Raw genomic sequence first — 24,998 nt, forward strand, 5'->3', positions numbered from 1 at the left:
GTTACATGCTTATCATCAAACCATTGAGCTTAGGTTTTGTATGAATTTGTGTGTGTGTGTGTGTGTGTGTGTGTGTGTGTGTGTGTGTAGATATGTGCCGTGGTGCAGAGAACAGTGGAGTCAGTTCTCTCCTTCCATCGTGGGGGTCCTAGGGCCATTAGGCTTATCAGCAGGCGCTTTTACTCATGAGTCATCTCTGATCTTTCTTATCTTTTGAGGGCAAGTCTCACATAGTCAGGCCAACCTCTGACTTGCTGTGTTGGATTCTGGTCCTTCTGCCTCCACCCACCCTGTTCTGGTATTACGGTTGTGCACCACCTCACCTGATTTATGTGATGCTCTGCACCGAAAGGGTGGCGGGCAGCTTTGTGCAGATACAGCAAATGCTCTCTTAGACTGAATTGCATCCCTAGCCCCACGGGTGTGGATGTTTACACAAGCCAAAATAACAAGCCAGCTGCAATCTGGCCAGCAAGCACTCCAAACACAGAGAGGTATACAAGTCAGGAGGTGCCCCTGGGTACCCAAGTGACTCTCTCTGAGAGTTTAAACCTCTGCGGCCCTCCCACAGATCGAAATGAAGCTAGCTCCCTGAACCTCTGAATGCTGTCCCAGTTGCCACTGACCATGTGTGCCCAATAAAGACACCAGAGCCTGGAAATACCTACTTTCTTGGGCCAGGTCAGCATAACTGGCAGAAAGTTTACTCCTCTTGGAGCTGAGAGAGAGTGCACTGCCCTGAATTTTTACTTGAACTCTTTTCTTGGGCAGAATTCCTGCTGAGAGAGGTACCTACCACAGAATGGAGCATGTAGCATATCCCAGGCCTGTCTGGTACAAAGAGAAGGTGGAGGTGGTGGCTTGGCTCACAGTCATAAACATCTGTGTGAAAGCACCAGAACAGAACAGCTATAGCCCTGTACATAGATCCTCTGGGGTACACTGTCCTGGGGTCAAAGGTATACATAGTTAGGGAGCTCAAGACGTAGGGATTGCTTTTGACTCGGGGTGAGAAAGGGGTTCTAGAAAGGGTCGCAGCATGAATCTAGCTCCAGAGGCAGAGCAGGATTTGGGCAGCAGCGATGGTATCCATAGGTGGAGGTATTGGGGTGGTTTGGGGAGCGGCAGGGGAGTGTGGGAAGTATAGTTAGAAGGGCAGGTTGGGACCGGATACCAGAGGGTTATGGGAGTGGCAAAATGACCAACCCTGATTTCACAATGGCTGCATCCAGGTAATAGGGAAGGCAGAGGGCGGGCAAGGGCAGGAAGGAGGCTGGAGAAATCATTTCAGGATGTGGTCCCCTGGAAGGTGATACTGTCCCAGGAGAGGGCCCCTGAGGGGAACATAAGGAAAGCTGATGACTGGGCTCTCAGTGCCTAGAATAGATAGGAGGGTGGTGACTCTGACATACAGGCTGGAGCACGTTTGGGGAGAGTGAGAGGAAGAGTTTGGGGATCCCTGGAACATTGGGTAGGGCTTATTAGGCTATGGATTAAGGGAAAGCCAGAGTTCAGACTCTGACATCTTCAAAAGCAATAGGGGTGGGGCATGGCTGGAGAGAAGAGAATAGGGACTAAGAGAAAGGGTAAAAACCAATTAGAAGTTAGGCCAAGCATGGTGGCCAGAATCCCAGGTGGCTCAGAGGATTAAAGTGTCTGATGTGCAATCATGGGACCCCAAGATAAGGTCCCCAGGACCCATGTAACGAAAGTCAGGCATGGCTATGCATTGCGCTAATCCTAGCACTGATGCCTAGAGCTCGTAGGATAGCTCCCAGCAACCAGCGCTCTCCCTTCACCATGTGCAACCCAGGGACTGAATTCCAGTTGAGGCTCGGTGGCAGGCAAGCACTTTACCCACTGTTGTCTCCCTGGACTCTGCTTTTAGACTTCGTCAGGACATTTGTTCTCATCCTTGATTGGTTGATCAGAGCTTTGCCATTAGATTTTTAGGTTGGACTTTTTAAAATTCAGTATCTTAAAAGTCATTTATTGCCATTGTTAATACATTCTATTCTTTTCTCTTTGTGGCAAGGAATATTCAGTTATAATTTGCATATAATAAAATCCTCCTTCTTGTTTTTCTTCCAGTACTAGGGATGGAACCCAGATTCTTGTGCATACTCAGAAAGTGCTCTACCATTGAGTCACACCCTGTTCTAAAACCCTCTCTTTTTAACTATACACATGGGTCCCAGGGATTGAAGTCAGGTCATCAAGTTTGACAGCAAGTACCCACTGAGTCATCTTGCCAGCCCCATGTTTGAGTCTTGACACATGTACAGTTAAGCAATCAGTATCACAGTCATCCATGTCCCGTCAGCCCAAAATGCCCCACTCCCAGCCTGGTAGCTCTAAGTAGAACTCTAGTGCTGCTTGTTTAAGAATGGCAACTTTTCCTAAACACAGTACCCATTCCAGCAGTTCTTGGCTTCCTGTCCCTCCCTTGCAACACTTAAGTGAAAGAAACTCCAGCCTGTTGTTTCATAGTTTCCTACGATCTGGATTTGGTCGATTGTGCCCTCTTGGGGCTTGTTTAGAAAAGCCGCAAAGACTCGTTTCCTCAAGTGACCTTTATTTCCTTTATTTTGGGATTGTCCGCCTTTGAAATCGCAGCCCTGCCCAGAGTCAAGGCTGCAGGCAGCTCTTACGTCCGTCTTTATCTTGGCGCGTCAGCAGATGGAGGAGCATAAGGGGTTCTTTCCACTTCCAGTCAGGGCCACCCTTTCTGTACAGATGTCCTTGCACCAGAGAGCACAAAACTAGAAACACAGATGTGTTCCTCAGAGAGAAAGGCGTGACTGCGGGGTGTGTGGGTGGGTGTGGGTGGGTGGGTGTGTGCGCGCTATCTGCTCTTGAAGAGGACCTGAGTTCAATTCCCAGCACCCACGTGGTGGCTCACAGTCCCAGAGGTCTCGATGCCTTATTCTGACCTTGGAGGGCACCAGGCACACATGGTACACAGATATATGCAGGTCAAACACTCACACATATAAAACACTAAAATACATCCAAAAACTTCTTTTAAGAGTGAGAAAGACATTTAGGAGGGAGCTACCATGTGAAGGGTAGGCAGGACACCATGCATGACCCAGAAGTGGTTTGAAGAGGTTCGTCTGCAAGCATAGGTCCGGGACCTCTGTGCCACCTGTTAAGGTCACCTGCATTTTTCTACTCTCCGACCAAGTAGATTCTGCCCTTCCTGTTGACCCTCCAGATGCGGCCTGTCTCAGGATAACTGCAAGAAAAGCACTTTGACCTACTGAGTCATTTATGACTGTCTTACAGTGTTTCATAATGATGAAACGTATGACCAAAAGGAACTTGGTAGGAAAGGGTTTATTTTGCTTATTTAGTTTTTTCAGCTCAAGTCCTGAATCCTGAAGTAGCCAGGGTTGGTTTAAACTTAGGGAGTCTGACCTTGAATAGTTTGTTTTCGGCATAAGTTTAAGCACAGCACAATTTGATGAAAACTCTCCTGGTGACACTTACCTCAGTCCTGCATGCACAATAAAGCTTATGACATGACTACATCGAAACTCTGTAAAGTACCTGTGACACCTTCCATAAAGACAGGTTCTTTTGCTGTGTACCAGTGCAGAGGATGATCCTGAACTCCCATTTGTCCTGCTTCCACCCTCATGTGCTGGAATTACAAGTGTATGTTTGCCGTCCATCCCTGTGCGGTGTCTCTGGTGCTGGGGTGGATTGCGGGCTTCGTGCCTGGGAGTCAACTGCACTGCCCACTGAACTACGTCCCTAACTTTGTTTTGTTTTTTTTTGTTGTTGTTGTTGTTGTTTGGTTTGTTTTTTGAGACAAGACAAACTTACTCTGTAGTCTAGGCTAGCCTTAAACTCTGTCCTCGTGCTTCAGCCTCCAAAATGCTGCTATCAGAGAGACACAGGGATGTGCCACCACCAGGCCCAGCAATTTTTCTGTCTTGACCTGAGGCCTCTGTCGGCCCTTCACCTGCCCTTGTCTGTCTCCCAACTCCCTTTGCAGCAGCTCCCCTAGGGGTGGGACCCTGAAGAGAACTGTCCACTTTTCTCTAAGCTCTACACAGCCCTGGCTTCCTGCTGGGACCTGCTGTCCCACTCCTGCTGACATCGTATCTTGTCCTCACCCCCCCTTTCTGCCTGTTCACCCTGCAGCCCACAGACATTAGTTGCCAGACAGACAGGCTCTGCAAGTTCAAAAGCAGATTCCCAGGTCCATCCAAGCAGCGGGATAGCCCAGGAGGAATCATTTCTGCCACACAGAAAATTTAATTTGAGTTGCCTCAGCTTTCAGAAGTGCTTCTCCTCGTTGCCTGGGACAGGAGCATAAAAAATGCACCCCCTTGAGGCATCTGGGTTCACCCAGTGACTCAGTGCTTCCCCCTCCCCTCCCTTCCCCTCCCTTCCCCTTCCTCTCCTCTTGCCCACTCTAGTGGCCTGCAGCTGACTTTAGAGGCGCCTGCTCTCAGTGGAGGGTTGGGGGTGGGGGGCTAATTGGAACCTTTCAGGCTCTGCTGTGGAGCCATGTGGTATCTGGACTCCCACAATTTGGGCCAGCTGCCACCTGCACAGGGCTCTGGGGTCTATGCCTGGGTGCCAAGAGAGGGGTTCCTTAAGATCTTGTGCTGGCTGTCCCCGCTGCATGGCGCAGGAAGGGAAAGTATACCTCCCTGTAGTGCCCAGGATGTCCCCAGAGTCTTTCGGGACTCTGGCAGCAGCAATGGCAGGCTTGGTTCTTATTGATGCAACCTGCACACGTCTGTGTCAGGGCTGGGACAGCTTTGTTCTCCATCCTTTTTTTCTCCTAATGGGAAAGGGGGAGGGTGTGGGGAACGGGGCTCTGATATAAACAGTTACCAAGGAGACTGAGTGGGGGGGGTGGAAATGTTCTCTCCTTCCCTGAGTCCATACAGAAGGGGGGGTGTTACCCCAGCCGCAGGGGATCATGGGAGGCTGCAGTCTCAGTCCCGCTGGAGCTGCCAGATGTTGCAGAGTTCACAAGCTCATGGGGACAGAGGCAGGCAGAGGTACCGGAGGTTTCTGAGAGGACTTCTGGGGTGTCTGGGCCCAAGCTGCCTACTTCACCACACTGAGAATGGACGGAGCTGAACTTCCTTTCTGTTGGCTCCCAGCCAGCTGCAACAGAGCTCAGTGTGGGACCCTCCTCTTTCCTTAATCCCTGTTGGGAACAGGGGCATCATGGGATGTGCATACTCATCTCCGCCGGATGAGCCCACCCTGAGGTCAGTTCCAGCCCCGGTCTGGATGTGCGGGTAGCCCGTAGGCAGGCGGCTCATGGCTGCCATCCATTGCCAAAGGGAGAGGCAACTTCCTGGGCTAGGGTCCAGCTGACCCCCGGATAGGTGCTACCAGGTCTGCTTCCTTGGGCTGGCTGGGAGCTGCTCCCGGGATAGAAGGGCTGCCCAGAAGGGACATAGTGCAGTTGTTCAGCAAAGGCCACTGCCCCTGCTGAATCCATCGAGTGAGGGAGCAGATGGAAAGTTCTCCTGTCCCCCAGGGCCAAAGCGAAGCTAATCAAGGGACAGGCGCTGGGCCTCAAAGTGTGGGTCAAGAGATGGTCCAGTAAAGTGCTTGCTGCATGAGTGAGGATCTGAGTTTGATCCCCAGAACCTGTGTGAAAAGACTGGGCATGGAGGCAGGATTGTATTCCAGTGCCGGGCAGATCCCTGGAGCTCGGTGCCCAGTGAGCCAGACCTGCTTGGTGAGCTCCAGGCAAGTGAGAGACCTTGAGTGGACAAAGCTGAGGAACAACACCTGAGGCTGACCTCTTGCCACCTCCCCTCCCCCACAAGAAGTGCTGGGTGTCATGGTTGTGTCTCCAGGGTCAAGGAGAGTGTCTCCAGGCAAACCTGTCTGTCCGGGGCTCTCACCTCACTGTGGCCAGAGCCAGCTGGCCTGGAGTTTGCCCCTTTCGCCTACAGCAGGAGACTAGCCTCAGGCCCCGTCCTGCTCACCCCCAGCTAGCTGTCCCTAGTTTGTGCCCTTGGGAGCCTATTGCTCTGTCTCTTGAGAGCCACTTGCTGTCAGAGAATGGAGCCCAGCCTTTCCTGTCTCTCTGGCAGTGGGCATCGCACCTTTGGCCCTGTGCCACCTTAGGCTGTTAGGTGTCTAAAATCACAGACTAGCCCAGACAGCTGTTCACGTTCCAAGACCTTTGTTCTCTTGAGTGTCAACCAAGGTTCCAGGTACCTGAAAGGGCTCAGGAATGCTGTGGAAGTCAAGTTTGGTTAGTAGCTGAGCCCTTCAGACAGTAGGACCAGGATGTCACGTGCCTATGTGGTGACAGGACCTAGACTTGCAGACAGCTCTGCCTCTGACGTGGCTTCTCTTCTGTGATTTTCCCGGGCTCCAGCTCAGAGGACAGGACAGGCCCTTGGAAAGCAGAGATGGCACGTTCTAGTCCCCACCCTCAGCTCCTGGCATGGTGCCCGTTCCCGCCCTGCCTGTCCCAGCTGGAGATGTGACTTCTATGAAAACATCTGTCTTTTGAGAAAAGCCAGGAGCTGGCTTCTCAGCCCAGAAAGGGTCGGGAGTGGGAAATATCCCCAGAGGCCTCTGTCTGCCTCTGCCTGCCAGATGCTGGGTGGGAGACCTGGAGCAGCCATGTAGGAAAGCCTTGAATTGTGTGCCAAGTGCCAGGCAGACACACAGATACCTCCTGGTTATTAAAGCCAGTCCTCACAGGAAGCGACTTGAATATGGGGTGGGAAGTGCTCCATGGATGTATGTGCCCTATTGAGCATGGTGACCTTGATGCTGCAGGGAGGCAGGGAAAGCTTGCTCTGGGGAAGCTCCAATTCTGTGTTGAAGGACAGTAGGGGTTTGTGGGAAGGGATCAGGGGAGGCCAGGCTAAGTCCAGGGGACATCAAGTCCATGTGTCTACTCACAAGGGCATGGTGAGTCAGTGACTTGACCAGAGAAGCAAGAGCTGGGATTGCTTTTTAGAAGACTTCTCACACCAGTCTCTACTCAGGGCTTCCTTTCTGTTTGTTCAAGATGGTTTCTCTGTGTAGCCTTGGCTGTCCTGGAAGAGGCTGGTCTCGAACTCACCCACCACCACTGCCTCTGCCTTCCTAGTGCTGGGATCAAAGGCGTGTACCACCACCGCCCGGCTGTCCTTGTTTCCTTTTGCAGTTGTATGTGTGTCTGTATGAGGACGGTGTTCATGAGCATGCACACGCTGCACAGGTGTGTGGATACCAGACGCCACCTTGAGTTCCATAAATGCTGCTTTTTAAATCTTACGTATTTGTTTTGTGTAAGTGTATGCAGCTATGTGCACGGACAGAGGCTGGTGCGCAGGATGCCCAGCTTGTTCTGTGCTGCTGGGTCTAAGCACTTATCCTCATGACTGCGGATCAAGCCTTCTTAATTGTTGAGCTATCTCTGCATGCCCCCCGACCCCTACTTTCTGAGACAGAGTTTCCCATTGGCTCACTATCTCAGGCTGAGGCTGGAGCCTCTTTCAGCTTGTGCTCTGTTTGCCTGAGGTGATGGCAAAGGAATAAAAGGGACAGAAAATGGAGAGGGGCCATACGCTGGGAAGGGAGCACAGGCAGATGACCAGGCTGGACTCAGAGCTGTCCTCTGTAAGCCCATTGATGAATCTGAGGCACACGAAGGAGTGATTGGACTGACTAGTCCCACTCTTAGCTTCATCACTAGGGGCTAGCCTGTGGAATGTCCCCCAACTGCCTGTCACACCCATCCTGTAAGTTGCATCTGTCCCCCATAAACTGTCTCGTTTTTCAGGACTTCATCTGTCAAAGAGAGCAGCTTCGTGGAAAAGATGAAGAAAACGGTAAGATTCCTATTTCAGCTCCTAGTAGAGTCTGGCCGTGGTGGGCACCGAGGGGGCCCAAGAGAGGGCCTGATGGGGGGCTGAGGGCTGCTGGAACCTAGCAGGCCCGAGTGCTAAGGGCATCCTGGTCTTATCACAACAGTAGGGGCTCTGCTTTTACTTTGACTGTCTGAATAAACTAAAAGGTAAGAACCTACCTCCTCCTTATTATCAATATTTACAATTTTGAGTCCATTCCCTAGAACCCACATAAAAATCCAGACTGGGCAGCATATGCTTCCAGTTCCCAAAGCTCCCTGGTCAATAAGCATAGCCTAATTTGAGCTCCAGAGCAGTGAGGAGCCTTGTTCAAAACCAAACAGTGAAGGCAGCTGAGGAAGGACACTCAGTGTGGTACTTGGGCTTCCACAGGTCCCTGCTGACACACGTGCGCGTGTGTACACACACACAGTTGGTACATTAGAAGCCAGTATGGTGATGTACAACTGTAATCCCAGCAGTAAGAAAAGTGAAGCAGGAAAAGCAAAAGTTGAGGCTGGCTTGGGCTACCATAGAAACACCCTGTCTAAAAATTTAAGAGGGCCAGAGATGGCTCAGTAGTAAGAGTGCCCACTGCTCTTGTACAGGACCGGGTTCAATTCCCAGCACCCACGTGGTGACGCACAACCATCCGTAACTTCAGTTCTAGATCAGATACCTCTGACCTCCAGTGGCTCCTGAATACACATGATGCACACATGCATAGACATACAAATAAACTGGGCGTGGTGGCGTATGACTTTAATTCCCAGCACTCAAAAGGCAGAGGCAGGCAGATCTCTGTGAGTTTGAGGCCAGCCTGGGCTACAGAATGAGTTCCAGGCTCCAAAGCTACAGACAGAAACCCTGTCTCAAAAAACAAACAAAAAAGAAAAAAGAGAGAAAATATATTTTTTTAAATTGACAGTATAAAGGATAGATGTAGCCCATGTAAATGCCTATTTTAAGATCTATTTTACATATGTGTATATGCATATATATGCTCATATATACTCATGTATATACATACTCATATACTCGTGTGTGTGTGTATGGTTTTGTTTCTTGAGATAGGGTTTCTCCGTGTAGCCCTGGCTGTCCTGGAACTTGCTATGTAGTCCAGAACTCAGATCCATCTGCCTCTGCTTCCTGAGTGCTGGGATTGAAGGCGTGCGCTGCCATCACCTGCCTTATTTTTATTATTTTTTTAGTTATGGAGGGGGAGGGTTGTGCACAAGAGTGCAGGTGTGCACTGAGGCCAGAGATAGTTCAGTCCCTGGAGCTAGAATTACAGGGTGTTGTGGACTGCTTGATATGGGTTCAGGGAACTGTCCTTGGGTCCTCTGCAAGTGCTCATAACTACTGAGCCATCTCTCTAGCCTCTGCCTCACTGTGTTGTACAAGAAACTTGACGCCTGCAGATTTTGGTATCCTGTGTATGGAAGGAGATTATGGACCCCTACAAATGCCAAAGGACCACATCCACTGTGTGTTATGTTTATTGATATATACATATGTAAAGAAAGATGGATATCAGCTAATCCATATTTTCCTAGTCCCCTTCCCTTTTTTGTTTGTTTGTTTGTTTGTTTGTTTGTTTGAGACAGGGTTTCTCTGTGGCTTTGGAGCCTGTCCTGGAACTAGCTCTTGTAGACCAGGCTGGCCTCGAACTCACAGAGATCTGCCTGCCTCTGCCTCCCAAGTGCTGGGATTAAAGGCATGCACCATCACCGCCCGGCCCCTTTCCCTTTTTATACTCAATATTAGGTTGTGGTTTTTCCAGTGTCTGAGGATGGTCTTACGATGTGTGTGACATTACTTTGATGACTCCAGCTGGAGTCCTTTGGGTGATGTCCTCTTCCATCACCACATCTGTGACAGCCAGATATCAGCCCAAGAGATTCAGTGAAGAACTGAAGTCAGAACAAAGAGGACTTACGAGGGCTCCACTTGCCAGGCCTGCCCTGTGTCTCTGCTCTACCCTGGGCACTTACTCACCCGTGTGTCTGCCCGCTCCCTTAGGGAAGGAACATTATCGTATTCTATGGCTCCCAGACGGGAACCGCTGAGGAGTTTGCTAACCGACTGTCCAAGGATGCCCACCGCTATGGGATGCGGGGCATGTCCGCAGACCCTGAAGAGTATGACTTGGTGAGTGAGCCCCACCCTGCTGCCCAAGTGTGAGGGACCCCAGGCTGCCTCTTCCCTGTCTATGGAAGGTGTTGGGTGGGGTCATCTCAAAGAGCTCTAAGCCTGCTGTCTGTTGAGGCTCTTAATACCTTGTGTATTACAGCTGAGGGAAGAGGAACCAGGGAGGGGTCAAGAGAGGCTGAGAATTTGGTCAGAGGCCATAGTTAGGGGCAGCGGGTCCTTCCTTAGCCATAAGCCATCCTGCCGATATCGTTCCTCTTAAGCCAGCGTAGGATATGACAGATCCCAGCCATCTTCTTAACAGCTAGGGACAGGAGCATTTTGCCCCTGACTGCCAACTCACCACGCTTACTCTCCTGGTACTGCCTGCCTCCATTCCCTTACATGGGGTGGCTCTGTATAGTGCACAAAACAGCCACGGTAGAAGGGAGGAGCGGGTGGCTCAGGAGTTGCCTCCTTGGCTCCCATATTCATCAGTAGCATCCTCCCCACTCCCCTGCAAACTGAAAAGACATCCCCTGTAAGGTGGATCTTCTCTCAGAGCCTCCCGCTCCCCCAGTGTCCACTCCTTCTCTTCCACCCACTCCACTCTCCTGCCACAAAGCTCTTCCATTTCCAGACTTCCTTTTAAACATATTTGAAATGCATGGGAGACGGCCTGGACCAAGGCCTTCCCACCTGCCACCACCTGTGGGCTCAGGCCACAGCGGCGACACCCCTGTCTTTCTAGGCCGACCTGAGCAGCTTGCCTGAGATCGACAAGTCCCTGGTAGTCTTCTGCATGGCCACGTATGGTGAGGGTGACCCCACCGACAACGCCCAGGACTTCTATGACTGGCTGCAAGAGACTGACGTGGACCTCACTGGGGTCAAGTTTGCTGTGAGTCTCCACAGAATCCTTTGGGCACACGCTGGCCTGTGGCACCTCCCCAGAACCCTAGGGTCCTCCTGTGCAAGCTGCCCCATCTGTTCCTTCACCGTTTTACAGGCCAGGGTGTTTCCAGCAGAGAGCCTTATCCTTCCTTTAGTGTAGCTTCACCCTTCCAGAGCGTCTCCCATGCTGCCAGCTGACCGCACAGGACATTGGCTACTGGATGAGGGCCAGAACAGTATAATTTGGCCAAGGAAGGAGGACTGGAGCCTCCGGCTAAGTTGGTCACTTGGATTTGAGGCGTAAAGGCTAGCCATAAAAGGAGCCATCTGTGGACTGCAGGTCACCTAAATAAAGTAATCGGGTGTTCTTCTCAGTGCCCATAGTGCCGAGGCTCTCAGTGCAGGGTTCAGTGCACCCCACGGTCATCAGACCCCACTGGGCAGGCTAAAGTCCTGGCCTCAGAACCTCCCTGCTGTCCCCACAGGTGTTCGGCCTTGGAAACAAGACCTATGAGCATTTCAATGCCATGGGCAAGTACGTGGACCAGCGACTGGAGCAACTTGGTGCCCAGCGCATCTTTGAGTTGGGCCTTGGTGATGATGATGGGAAGTAAGTACCACATCCTAGTTGCATGGGTCCCAGCCTGGAGTGTGGGCCACCCTTCTTCCCAGCAGGGTTGGGAGCCACAAGGGTGAGGAGCTGGTATCTAGTCAGTGTCTAGCCCAGCTAAGCCTCTCCTCTCTCCAGCTTGGAAGAGGATTTCATCACATGGAGGGAGCAGTTCTGGCCAGCTGTGTGCGAGTTTTTCGGGGTGGAAGCCACTGGGGAGGAGTCAAGGTAAGTGGAGGCCATGGCTGGAGCCTGGGGTGGGTGGCCCTGGGGATCGAATGAGGAGGGATGTCAAGAGCTCAGGCATGGGATCTGGGAGGTCCTTGTTCCAGGTGAGGGGTGAGGTGGGGTTTCCCTTCCTGTCCCGTGGCATCGCCAGGACACTGACTTCCTTTCCAGCTGTGCGTCCTGGCCTGCTGATCCTCTCAGGCTCTCGGGGTCGGCTTCAGCCCTTCCCTTGCCCTTTGCTTCTCTGCTGTGACCGCTACAGGGTCCGCTGTGTCCTGCTGTCATATGTCTTCCACCCACGACCACTGTGTAGTTCAACCCTTTCTTGCTATGACTGGCCCTGCAACCCCCTTCCTCCCAGCCCTGACCCCAGCCTTGGTTTTCCCCTCCCAGCATTCGCCAGTATGAGCTCGTGGTCCACGAAAATGTTGACACTGCCAAGGTTTACACGGGTGAGATGGGCCGTCTGAAGAGCTATGAGAACCAGAAACCGTAAGTAGAGGAAGGAAAGTGTAGCTGACAGTCTGGGGCCCCTGGTGTACTCACATCCCAAGCAGATGTGTGTCCCTTCCGTCATTATTTGAGTGAGCACAGTGGGGTACTGCACCTTCACGTCCACTATATGGAAGGGCACAAGTTGCCCGAGGGACAGACACTGCTCCCCACTGAGGCCTCGGGAGCCAGCTCTGGCAGATCAAACTTGGGCGAGAAGCCCTCTTCCTTTCCTTAGAATTCACAGCTATCTGGGCACGGCAGCTCAGCTGACAGAGTGCTCACCTAACGTGTGAGGCCCTGGTTCCGTCCCCAGCCCTCCACAAACTGAGCGTGGGGGACACACATTCTCAAGCTCAGCACACAGGAGTGGAGGGGGGATCCAAAGCCCAGTTATCCTCACCCGCATAGTGGGTTCCTAGGCAAGCCTGGGCTATAGGAAACCATGTCCCAAAAACTGATCAAGTCATGTTGCTCACTTTTGACCCTACGTACCCCTGGGTGCTGCCCAGATTATTCATGTTGATCCTCCCCAGTCATCTGCTGCCCTGAGTCACGCCAGCGCCCCCCGCTGGGCAGACTCTTCCATCTGCCACTCCTAGCCACGCTGTGGTCTCTGTGTCAGTGTGAAAGCCAAGTATCTCCACCCCCTGGCCCAGCCCCCCCATAGGCAGAATATAGAGGGTCTCACATGTTTCTTAGGAGCCAGCTTGCTTTCCTGTCTGTGTCCCTTTGCTCTGCCCACTTCAGCCCTTGCCATATTCAGTTTGGCTCCCTCATGTCCCTCTGCCTGCCCACCAGCTTAGCTCCCAGTGTTTAGTATAAGCAGGTCCCAAGCCAATCACTCATGACCTTTCTTCCCATCAGCCCCTTCGATGCCAAGAATCCATTCCTGGCTGCTGTCACCACCAACCGGAAGCTGAACCAGGGCACTGAGCGGCATCTAATGCACCTGGAATTGGACATCTCAGACTCGAAGATCAGGTACCTGCTGCCTCTCGTCTCCCCTGGGGCAAGCCTGGCACGGAGTCATCTGCTCGCTTCCTCCTGAGCCTTGTGCTTCCATTCTAGGTATGAGTCTGGAGATCATGTGGCCGTGTACCCAGCCAACGATTCAACCCTGGTCAACCAGATCGGGGAGATCCTGGGGGCTGACCTGGATGTCGTCATGTCTCTAAACAATCTCGATGGTGAGTCCTGCAACCAGGGCCTTGACTAGCCCTGAAGGCTGAGCTTCTGCTCTGGCCTGTGGCCCGGGTGCCAAGGCCCCATGCCCTAAGACATGCATGGGGATCTAGCCCTCTATCCCTGTTATAGCTATAGAGGGAGGACACCTGAGGCCAAGAGCCAGGCAGCAAGGGAAGCCACCCAGCCATACATCCTCCTGGATGTATACAAGGCTGCTAAACCAAGCCTTGTATCTTAGGCCCAGGCTCCATAGCTGTGGCTACAGGCTTCTGCCTCCCTGCTCCTGGGCCTCCAGCCTCACTGGTAAATGTAAGCACTGGGATTGGCAACCCTCGATGCCTTCTAGGTTCCTTTACAGTGAGCAGGTACTGGTTGCTGCTGAATCCCAGGGCCTTCCACTGTGGACACAGTACCCGCCCAAGTCCTGGCTCTGCCCTTAGTGACTTGCATTAGAACACGTGGACCGAAGGAGCTGGTTCTATTCAACATACACACTATGCTTCCTCCAAGGCCTGGCAGCCTACAATGACTAGATTCCTCTGATGGACACTTATGCCTGGCAGAAAGCTTGAGCCGTCCCACAGAGCCAAGGAAGCAATAGAGAGCAGGCTGGAGCTCCAGCTTCCTGTACAAAGGCCTGCAGCACCTCCATCCCCTATGACACCCCCGCCCTGCCTCAGGGGGCAACTGTTCACTCAGTCCCCCTTCTCTGCTGCAGAGGAATCCAACAAGAAGCACCCATTCCCCTGCCCCACCACCTACCGCACGGCCCTCACCTATTATCTGGATATCACCAACCCGCCGCGCACCAACGTGCTCTATGAGCTAGCGCAGTACGCCTCAGAGCCCTCAGAGCAGGAGCACCTGCACAAGATGGCATCGTCCTCAGGCGAGGGCAAGGTGAGCCTGCATGCTCCGCCTCCACACCCCTCCACACCCTCACCCAGCACACATCCCGGGTCACCCACCTTCTTCTACGTCTCCCCAGGAGCTGTACCTGAGCTGGGTGGTGGAGGCCCGGAGGCACATCCTAGCCATTCTCCAAGACTACCCATCACTGCGGCCACCCATTGACCACCTGTGCGAGCTGCTGCCTCGGCTGCAGGCCCGCTACTACTCCATCGCCTCATCCTCCAAGGTGAGGGCACCAGCTCTGCCGGGGAGGCACCCCCTAGGGTGATGGACTCTGGGTACCCACAAGGAAAACCACCGAGAAAGGGACTGTAGGGGGTGAGGCCAGGCTCACACCAGTCCTTCCTCCAGGTGCACCCCAACTCCGTGCACATCTGCGCCGTGGCTGTGGAGTACGAAGCCAAGTCTGGGCGAGTGAACAAGGGGGTGGCCACCAGCTGGCTTCGGGCCAAAGAACCAGCAGGCGAGAATGGCCGCCGGGCCCTGGTACCTATGTTTGTGCGCAAATCTCAGTTCCGCCTACCTTTCAAGTCTACCACCCCTGTTATCATGGTAGGCCCTGGCACAGGGATCGCCCCCTTCATGGGCTTCATCCAGGAGCGAGCCTGGCTCCGAGAGCAAGGTAAGCCACGAGGCTCTGGTTTTGTGACGAGTCAGGGCCAGGCCAGAGAGCTCCCCTTGACCGCAGCCTCACCCCTGCCCAGGCAAGGAGGTTGGAGAGACAGTGCTGTACTATGGCTGCCGGCGCTCAGATGAGGACTATCTCTACCGTGAAGAGCTGGCCCGCTTCCACAAGGACGGGGCCCTCACCCAGCTTAATGTGGCCTTTTCCCGGGAGCAGGCCCACAAGGTGAGTCAGGTGGCTGTGCTGACGGGCTGGGCTGCCCCACGCAAAGGTGGCGCTGTGGCGTCTGGACGCTGCTCACAACCCCTCCTCCCCACCCCCAGGTCTATGTCCAACACCTGCTGAAGAGAGACAAAGAACACCTGTGGAAGCTGATCCACGAAGGCGGTGCCCACATCTATGTCTGCGGGTGAGTAGAGAGGCCTGGGAAGGCACCCGGTGCCGACTACCCACCTACAGGGTGGCTCCGTCAAGTCCCCTCACACATTCTTGTCCCCTTGTCTCCACCCAGGGATGCTCGAAATATGGCCAAAGATGTGCAGAACACCTTCTATGACATCGTGGCCGAGTTTGGGCCCATGGAGCACACCCAGGCTGTGGACTATGTTAAGAAGCTGATGACCAAGGGCCGCTACTCCCTGGACGTGTGGAGCTAGGAGCTGCCGCCCTCCCATCCCTCGTTCCCTGTAATCACTTCCCTAGCTCCCTTCTGCCGACCTCCACCTCTGGTGGTTCTTGCCTGGCCTTGACACAGGGAGGCCCAGGGACTGACTCCTCCCGCCTGAGTGATGCCCTCCTGGGCCCCTAGGCTGAGCCTGGTCCACTGTACCAAGCAGCCCAGCCCCAGGGCACATGGCAAGAGGGACCAGGCCCATCTTTGGGTGATGGGTGCCTTAGGCCCTCGGCAGCTGTACAGAGGGGCTCTTCTCTCCACTGAGCTGGGGTGCAGCCCCACCACATGATTTTGAATGAGTGTATATAATTTTAAATAACCTGGCCCTTGGAATAAAGTTGTTTTCTGTAGTTGCCTGGTGTTGCTGGAGCCAATATGGGGTCTATCTTGGGATCTGCTTCAGTTAGACAACACCCCTCCCCGACCAAGAGCCAAGAATCAACAGTGCTGTGTTGGGGGACCCCAAGTCCTGCCTCCCCTAGAAGAACACACCCACAATCCATCAGACACTTCCATGCCTCTCTTCCTTTATTGAGGCCCAGAACCCAAATACTGCAAGCTGGGCTCCAGGCCCAGGCCTTCCTCAGGGCCCACAGAGCCCACGAAGCCCAGGGGGCACAGAAGGGAACCCCCATCCACACAGGGGTGCCCCAACCTGCTGCCCCACCTGGCACACAGGTCAGAAGCCCCTTTGGGGCTGGCCATCGGATCTACTCTAGTCCTTCTTGCTCCCGTGCTGCTGGCTGTGGAACTTCTGGTGTACCACTCGGAGGGTCGTGAAAAAGTTGCCGAGGAAGAGGAGAAGGAAGGGGAAGCCACACATGAGCACCTGCAGGGGTTGGGGACAGCCGGGGTCAGGACAGGGAGGTCGAGATGGACTCTCCCATGCATCCTAGACCCTGGCTCACCTGCCACTCCTTGCACTCAGGATCCCGGGCCAAGTTAAACAGTGTCAGCGCATTAAAAAGCTGCCAGAACTGTAAAGGCGGGGGGGGGGGGGGGGGATCTCTTCAGTAAGTGTGGTGTCCGCTGGGACTCAGATCAAGAGGTAGACACCCAAGGGTTGGAAGGGGACACCCAAGTGTGACTTACATGTCCAAAGAAGAGGAAAGGAAGGAGGAAGGTGAGGCCTCTCCACATCCAAGACTGGAAGCCCTCTGTTGGGGAGGGGTAGGAAAAAGCTGGGGTGGTGAACAGGCTGGAAGGGACAGGAAACCTTCACTCCCCAGGGACCTTGGGGCTACAGAGCAGGGCCAACTGACTTACCTACAGTGAGATCCATGGTGTGCCGTTCGCCCAGGGCACGCAGGCGGTACAGACACCCGCTCTGATAGTAATACTGCAGAAACTGCACAAAGCCTGGGTGGCCGACAGGTGCGCATGTCAGACCCGCTCTGGGCCACAGGCTTTCTCCCCCTGTTCCCTTCCTAGCAAGGAAACTTACTCTGATACATGGAGAAAGACAGAAACTGGTTCCGGAACTTCTGGTACATGAGACCATCTGGCCTAAATTTAGGGGGAAGCAGAGGAAGGAAGGGGAGGTAAGAGAGCCTGGGGCTTTGGCTTCACCCCATCCTCCTGTCAACTGAGGTCTTGGTCACTCACCAGGTCAGCATGACTCCCGAAAGGAACGTGGATACGTAATGATGGAACACCCACCAGCCTTTGATCCTGTAAGAGGGTGCCAGTTACCCCTGTGAAGCAGAGCAGCTCCCCCAGATACAAAGTCCCCATGCGCCATGACCCACCCCACTGCGCATGCACACCTGGAACCATTATTGATGAGGATGCTCTCTCGGATGGTCAGGGTGCAGTAATACCAGACCAGCAGGAAGTTGAAGGCGGCGTCCGTCACTCTGGGGAGTGGGGTACAAAGAAGTAACGTCTGAGCCTTGTCCTTGTCCCAGCCCAGCTCAAGATCAGAGCCTTGTCCCCGACCCCGTCCCGACCCAGCCCAAGATCAGAGCCTTGTCCCCGACCCCGTCCCGACCCAGCCCAAGATCAGAGCCATGTCCCTGACCCCGTCCCATCCCAGCCCAGCCCAAGATCAAAGCCAAGTCCCCGACCCCGTCCCAGACCAGACCAGCGTGCACACCTGGAGTTGAGCAGGAAGCGGCAGCTGAAGGAGATGACAATGAGGATGATGGTGAGGTAGAGCTTGAATTTCTCATACTCGTCTTTGTAAGCAAACCTGGTAGGGCGAGGGACAGGCATCCGCACTCATGGGTGGGCATGTGGGGCAGAGGGGCTTCCTTCTCCACCATGCCCAGAGGTCACAGGCCAGCCTGGAGAAGTTGACCCAGAACCCCAAGACCATAGCAAGCAAAGTCAGAGGTGGGTGGGGAACCCTGGGTGAGAGCCAACCCTCGACAACCAGCATTACATACTTAGCCTGCTTGCTCAATAGTGTCACGTTGACATTCCCCAGAACCAGACTCAGGTACAACCTAAGGGACAGAAGACGGCCTGAGTGACAGAGACACTATAATCCAGAGCCCGCTGCCTTGCCCGTTGGCCATGTTCTAAACTTAGGAGGGGACACTGACCAGCCACACATGACACCTCACCTCTCTCCCTGCCTGCTCCAGAATCCTGTCCTTGGGTAAACAGTGTCTCCAGCTTGTGGTGCTTTGTCTGGGACCTCCCCATGTTGGTACCTTGAGAGCCTGGATGTCCTTCCCCATGAGAAACTTATCCCCACATCTAAAACCACTTCTCAGATGTGGGCACGGGGACTTGGCATCTGGGCGGATGGTTATCTTCTCTTGCTATCCCATAATTCTTTGATTTTTCAACTCCAAGAAACTCAGGCCTGAGTCCCCTTCAGTACTTCCCATACATAGCCATAGCCACACATCGGCCCTCATTCCCGTCTCCCTTCAGAAGTCCAGGTGGGGGAGATGGCTCAGCCGGTGGTGTGTGCCCTGGGGTCAGTCACCAGCACCACATAAGAACTTATACCTGTAATCCCAGCTCTTAGGAGGTGGAGGCAGGAAGCTAGCAGGAAGCTGAGGCTAGCCTGGGCTACAGGAGACCCTGTCTCAAAATTATGCCATCAAAACCAAGCAACAAGACCAGGCTCCTTGCATCTCTAACCCTCCCACTAGTGAAATTCCAGGTGTGACAGCAACACTGTGTCACTTACAAAGCAGCTGCGCCCAGCAGAGGGGCTGCTGTCCCCACTCAGGCCTCGGGCACAGCAAAGAGATGCCCTCCTCCTACAAAGGCGGCTGGGAGTTTGAACTCCCGAAGAGTGAATGGAGCCTCTGTCCTCCCAGACGCTTAGGATCAATGGTGCTGGGATGAAAGACAGCGACTTGGGGAGGAAGGAGTTTCTATGGCTCGCACATCCTGGACTGCAAGTCACTGAAGGGAGCCAAGGCAGGAACTCAAACGGGGCAGGAACCTGGGGGCAGAGCTGATGCGGAGGCCCTGGAGAGGTGCAGCTCCCTGGCTTGCTCAGCCGACTTCTTATAGAATCCTGGACCAGCAGCCCAGGGGTGGCCCCACCCACCATGGGCTGGGCCTACCCGCATCATTTACTCATTAAGCAAATGCCCTGCAGGCTTGCCCACAGCCTGTTCTTACTGAGCGTCTTCTCAGTTAAGGTCCCCTCTCAGATGACTCTAGCGTGGGTCAGGTTGATGTGAAAACTATTATCCAGACAACTGACCCCTCGTCAACCTGACACTTCAACACCATTTAACAACCTTTCCTTTCTTGCTCATTCCCAAGATCTCGTATTAATAAACATCACAATACAAAACATACCACCAACTTAAAATCAGTACAGACTTTGCCAATTCAAACACTTCAAAAGCACAATTTCTTTAAAAATTACAAAGTACTGCTGGGCGGTGGTTGGCGCACACCTTTAATCCCAGCATTCGGGAGGCAGAAGCAGGAGGATCTCTAAGTTTGAGGACAGCTTGGTCTACAGAGCAAGTATCGGGACAGCCAGGGCTACAGAGAAACCCTGTCTCGAAAAAAAAAAACAAAACAAAATTACAAAGTCCCTTTTAAAATTCAAAAGTCTCTGTAAAACTCCAAAACCTTTTTCAAAGTCTCTCGGCTGTGGGCTCCCGTTAAATCAAAATAAGTTAAATAATTTACTTTGCCGGGCGATAGTGGCGCACGCCTTTAATCCCAGCACTCGGGAGGCAGAGGCAGGCGGATCTCTGTGAGTTCGAGGCCAGCCTGGTCTACAAGAGCTAGTTCCAGGACAGGCTCTAAAAAAGCTGCAGAGAAACCCTGTCTCGAAAAACAAAAAACAAAACAACAAAAAAAAATAATAATTTACTTTGAGAGAGAAGAACCAGGGTGCAGTCACAACAGGAAGAAGACCAAACCAAATTCCAACTGTGTAAAGAACTCAGTAGCCAGTGTCTGGGATTCAGTCTTCGGAGCACTACGAAGGGCCTGGGTCATTTCTCTGGCTCCACCATCCTCAGCCCGCACAGACAGTGTCCTCTGCTCAGGCCAGCTCCACTCCCCAAAAGGACATGGGCACGTCCGCCACAGCAGCACCCCACTATTCTGGTCTCAGTCGAGGCTACCACTGCCGTGATGAAACACCATGAGCAAACACAACTTGAGGAGGAAAGGGCTTATTTGGCTTCCATATCCTAGATCATAGTCCATTGAGGAAAGCCAAGGCAGGAACGCAAACCATATGGAAACCTGGAGGCAGGAGCTGGTGCAGAGGCCATGGAGGGGTGTGGCTTACTGGCTTGCTCCTCATGACTTCCTCAGCCTGCTTTCTTTCTTTTTTTTTTTTTGGTTTTTCGAGACAGGGTTTCCCTGTAGTTTCTAGAGCCTGTCCTGGAACTAGCTCTTGTAGACCAGGCCAGCCTGCTTTCTTATAGGACCCAGGACCACCAGCTCAGGGATGGCACCATCCCCAATGGGATGTGCCGTTCACCAACAATCACTAACTAAGAAAATGCCCTACATTAGAGCCAGGCATGGTGGCGCACGCCTTTGATCCCAGCACTAGGGAGGCAGAGGCAGGCGGATCTCTGAGTCCAAGGCCAGCCTGGCTACAAAGTGAGTTCCAGGACAATCAGAGCTACATAAAGAAACACTGACTCAAAAAACAAAAGCAAACAGGAAGGAAGGAAGGAAGGAAGGAAGGAAGGAAGGAAGGAAGGAAGGAAGGAAGGAAGGAAGGAAGGAAGGAAGGAAGGAAGGAAGGAAGGAAGGAAATGTCCTACAGGCTTGCCTACAGCCTGATTCTGATCTTATGGGGAGGCAATTTTCTGAGCTGAGGCTCCCTCCTCTCAGATGACACTAGCTGTGTCAGGCTGACATAAAAACCATCCAGGACACAAATGCATTGCCCAGCACAGACCCAGCTCCACTACCCAGGGCATGAATCATGTTTGGCAAGCACTCTACCAGTCAGCTAAATCCCCAGCCCTTGACTTGGTTTTGGAATTTTTTTTTTGTATGTATGGGTGTTTTCCCTGCATGTGTGTATGTGTACCACGTGTGCCTAGTGCCCACAGAGGACAGAAGGTGGTGTCGGGTGCCTCGGAACTGAAGTTACAGACAGTTGTAAGCTATCATGTAAGTGCTGGGAATCAAACCCTGGTCCTTTAGAGGAATAGCCAGTGCTCTTAACCATCAAGCAATCTCTCCAGTCCCTTTGGTTTATTTTTATTTATTTGGGTTTTTCGAGACAGGGTTTCTCTGTAGTTTTGAAGCCTGTCCTGGAGCTCACGCTGTAGACCTGGCTGGCCTTGAACTCACAGAAATCTGCCTGTCTCTGCCACCACCACCTGGCTGGTTTATTTTATTTTATTTTTGAAGGAGTGTCTCACTATATAGCCCTGGCTGGCCTGACACACAAGATGCTGACCAAGCTAACTTTGAATTCACTATGTAGTCAAAGAGGACCTTGGACTCCCTAGCCTCCTGCCTCGGCTTCCAGAATTGTTAGGACCACAAGCATGTGCTCATTCCTTGCCTCTGAAGATGACATAGCTGTCCCTACACCAGGAAGCTGTGTCTGGCCATGTGTGGGGTTAGACGTCCATCACTGAGGCCCCAATCCCCTGAACCCTCCCCTTCAAGCTCCCATGACCGTGAGCTGTCAGACAGCTGGGCCGTCAACATGGTCTCCTTTGCCGATTGACCGAGAGAGGCTAGGGCTTCACGAAATCCCTGGAGCTGGAAGAAGGAAGGACTCACCCATTCTTCTTAGGCAAATAGGCTTCCATGTCAAAGAAGAGGCCTTGGCGCTCCTTCATCTGGTTTTCCAGCTCCTGCACGGCCTCCGTGGACTCAGGTGGGAGAGAGGGTCTGCATCTGGGAGTATGGCGGGAGTCAGTCAGTGCAGGTGGGGGAGCCCGAGTCCTGCAGGAACCCCAGTGGGAACCCTTCGGGACAGAGAAAGGAACAAAGCCCAGGGAGTGGAAGAGTAGAAGAGCCACGCCGGGGTAAGCCAATGGCACCCACACCCACTGCTCAACAGCACCCACCCCAGCGGGAAGGCACCCCACCCTCACTTTTTCAGCACCAAGGCCAGCTCCTGGAGCCGTTTCTTCTGGCGGGTGATGGAGCTGGTGCAGTTGCCCTGGAGTTTGGTCAGCTCCTCTAGCTTCAGGCGGTACAGGCGGTGTGTTTCCTAGGGAGAGGAGAGGGTGTAAGCTTGACTGGGGAGCTGTCGGGGCAGGGAACCAGCTCGCTTGGGGACCTCCAGAGATTGCTCCACCCCTGAGGCAAGCCAGGAGCTAGGTTCCTCTTCCAGTAAACTCAGATCCTCCACCAGTCCTCAACAACAGGTCAGCTGTCCTCAGCTCTGCCTGGGTGTTCTGTGCCACCTGCACCTGGCATCATCTTCAGTCTAGAGCAGTGGTTCTCAGCCTTCTCAAACTTTAATACAGTTCCTCATGCCGTGGTGACACCCAACCATACAATTATTTTCGTTGCTACTTCATACACTGCAATTTTCCTACTGTTATGAATCATAATGTAAATATCTGTGCTTTCCAGTGGTCTTAGGCGACCCCTGTAAAAGGGCCTTTCGCCCCCTAAAATGGGTCACAACCCACAAGTTGAGAACCACTGCTCTAGACCATAGGGGCTGCCTGAACTCAACCCTCACCTCCTCAGTTCCTCCCACCTACCTAACCTGAAGGAGTGGAATCCGGGGTTATCCATGGTGCTTTCCACCCAGGCATTCCCAATGTCTCCTCTCGGGTCAAAGTCGCCAGCTTTCAGTCCTAAGGCCAGTCCCTCCCATCTACCACCCTCCGGCAAGCACCTTTGGCCCAGGCACTTTGCCCTGGGGGGTGAACCTTGCAAGTTGCAAAGTAAAGACAGGGCAAGGAGCAGTGTGGGAAAATCAAGGCAGAGGGCATCGTAGTGGTGGCAAAACTGGGAGATTTGGGGCCCTCTAGGCCTCTAGAGAGAGTTTTAGTACCAGAAGGCTGGGAAGGGTTGGCAGCCGCAGTGGAGACATGAGGCTGGGCGCAGTCCAGCAGAGGCAAAGGTCTAACCTAGTCTCCAGTTGGCCAGGCTCCGCTATTTGGGTGTTTCTCATGCCAAGCCCGGCTGCCACATCCTCCTTAGGCTCTAGCATATGCCACCTCTGCCCAGTGACAGCCTTCCTGGAAGCAGCAGCTTCCTTCTCTCTAGTATGGGCACAGAGAGGCCACGAACAACCCTCACCTGGAACTAGGAGGTTTTCCAATGGTCTCGGACAGACTCTGCCAAGCCAGGAGGTTCGGGTACAGTCTGCCCCGCCCACCTCTCCCTACAAGAAAGAACCCCACACGCGCCAAGGCGACCCTTCTCCTGTCCCTAGGTGGGCGCTGTCCCTCTGTCTCAGATGGCTCTGATCTCCATTCAAGCCTGGATTTTACCTAAACTTGCTTCCCTGCAGCATTCAGCAAGGAGTTGGCCAAGGGCGGGCGGGGAAGGCGTTGTCCGGTTGCACGTTTGCGGGGTGACAGAACCAAAAGGCCAGGCCCCGCTGGGCTCTGCCTCGGGTGACTACTTTCCAGGAAGGGGACGTGGTCCCAGGTCGGTTAGCAGTGCAGTGGGAGAGGCAACAGAGGAATCCTGACCTGTTTCCAAGGCCTTTGCACAAAGTCGAGATGACCCGGTACAGAGGGATCCCGCCCAAGCACGCCGGGGACGCGCAGGCAATCGGGGCTGCCATCGGACATTTAAGAAGAAAAGTGGGAGAGGGCCTCGACCCCTGACCCCTTCGAGCTACCCTATGTCTAATCTAAGGCTGCCCGACCCTTGTCCCCGAGACAGAGAGACACGGCTCGGGGCACGGATGGCCTCAGGGACGCTCACCTGGATACCTTGGAAGTCCTGCTGCAGATCCTCCCAGTTGCGCAGGCACTCGCCCAGCGGGTCTGGGGGCGGGGACTGCATGTCTTTGTCCACGCCACGGGCCGCGGGGAGCCACGAGTGGGGAGGACGGAGCTGCAACCCCGGCTGGCCCGAGGCGCCTCCGCCACCGCCCCCGTCCGCTTCCGGGCTCGAGCTGCCGCTGCTGCCAACGGGAAAGGGCCCGGCGTAATCCGAGCGCGAGCCCCGCCCCTAGGAGCAGCCAATCGGAGCCCGGGACGGGAACTGGGCGTGGCCACGTGCCCGCAGGGCGTCTCCCGACTTCGTAACCGGACCTGTGCTCCCCGCGATCCTACCCGCATGACCGCTTCCTCCGACCACTCACAAACCAAGGCGACACGTGCTTCCAACACTTTATTTTTATTTATTTAGGATAGCGTCTCACTACGTAGCCCTGGCTGCTCTGGAACCGAGCGATCCCCCTGCCTCTGCCTCCCGCGTGCCCAGATTAGAAGCGTGAGCCATCCACCACGCCCTGTGCTTCACACACTTTTGTCCTTGAGAAGCTGCCCCTCTCCAGGGACAGCCCTTGTCTCACAGTCTCAATATTTTAGAGATTCCCTTTTCCAGGGTCCAACGTACTCACCTCCCATGCCCTTCATACAACATGTAGGCTGCTTCTAAAATACAAAACCTAACTCCCCACCGCATCCCTGCTGAAGACTTACCAGTGGGTCTAGAGCTGAGTCTGTAGAGGGTTTGCTTAGCACGCAGGAAACACTGAGTTCAATCCCCAGCACCACGTGATAAATCGGATGCGGAGACGCCTGCCTGTGATCCCCGCACTTGGGAGGTGCGGACAGAAGGATCAGAAGTTCCAGCTCATCCTCATCAGGGGACACCTACCACTCATGGCTCTCTGTGGAAAGTTCTAGGTGGCAGGTGGTAGCTGTGGGTGTTTTCCTTCTTTTTTTCGTTTGTTTCGAGACAGGGTTTCACTGTGGGTAGCCCTAGCTATCCTGGAACTCGCTCTGTAGACAAAGCTGGTCTCAAACTCACAGAGATCCACCTGCCTCTGCCTCCCGAGTGCTGGGATTAGGT

At 53.7% G+C, this 24,998-nt stretch overlaps 2 protein-coding genes across 4 annotated transcripts in view; one reads left to right on the plus strand and one right to left on the minus strand.

Moving 5' to 3' along the window:
• Positions 1-15,940, plus strand: part of LOC119824950 (NADPH--cytochrome P450 reductase) — a 42,395-nt gene extending 26,455 nt beyond the window's left edge. For all 3 annotated transcript variants that reach the window (XM_038345547.1, XM_038345548.1, XM_038345549.1), the window contains 14 exons: positions 7,772-7,820; positions 9,861-9,989; positions 10,720-10,869; positions 11,348-11,472; positions 11,611-11,700; positions 12,094-12,192; positions 13,060-13,176; positions 13,264-13,382; positions 14,099-14,280; positions 14,369-14,518; positions 14,644-14,914; positions 14,997-15,142; positions 15,241-15,326; positions 15,429-15,940. In XM_038345547.1, the coding sequence (XP_038201475.1) occupies positions 7,772-7,820; positions 9,861-9,989; positions 10,720-10,869; positions 11,348-11,472; positions 11,611-11,700; positions 12,094-12,192; positions 13,060-13,176; positions 13,264-13,382; positions 14,099-14,280; positions 14,369-14,518; positions 14,644-14,914; positions 14,997-15,142; positions 15,241-15,326; positions 15,429-15,573 (1,858 nt within the window). In that variant the 3' untranslated portion in view covers positions 15,574-15,940. The remainder of the gene's footprint in view (positions 1-7,771; positions 7,821-9,860; positions 9,990-10,719; positions 10,870-11,347; positions 11,473-11,610; positions 11,701-12,093; positions 12,193-13,059; positions 13,177-13,263; positions 13,383-14,098; positions 14,281-14,368; positions 14,519-14,643; positions 14,915-14,996; positions 15,143-15,240; positions 15,327-15,428) is intronic.
• Positions 15,941-16,100: 160 nt separating this feature from the next.
• Positions 16,101-24,111, minus strand: Tmem120a (transmembrane protein 120A). Its single transcript, XM_038345550.2, has 12 exons — positions 23,901-24,111; positions 22,100-22,218; positions 21,783-21,899; positions 17,978-18,037; positions 17,686-17,781; positions 17,357-17,446; positions 17,196-17,261; positions 17,035-17,096; positions 16,857-16,949; positions 16,683-16,747; positions 16,499-16,567; positions 16,101-16,419 (listed from the first exon to the last, which is right to left on the minus strand). The coding sequence occupies exons 1-12, from the start codon at positions 23,979-23,981 to the stop codon at positions 16,306-16,308; spliced, it is 1,032 nt and encodes a 343-aa protein (XP_038201478.1). The 5' UTR covers positions 23,982-24,111; the 3' UTR covers positions 16,101-16,305.
• Between the last annotated feature and the right edge of the window lie 887 nt (positions 24,112-24,998).

Source organism: Arvicola amphibius, chromosome 10, assembly GCF_903992535.2.
Source record: "Arvicola amphibius chromosome 10, mArvAmp1.2, whole genome shotgun sequence".
NCBI classification, from domain to species: Eukaryota; Metazoa; Chordata; class Mammalia; order Rodentia; family Cricetidae; genus Arvicola; species Arvicola amphibius.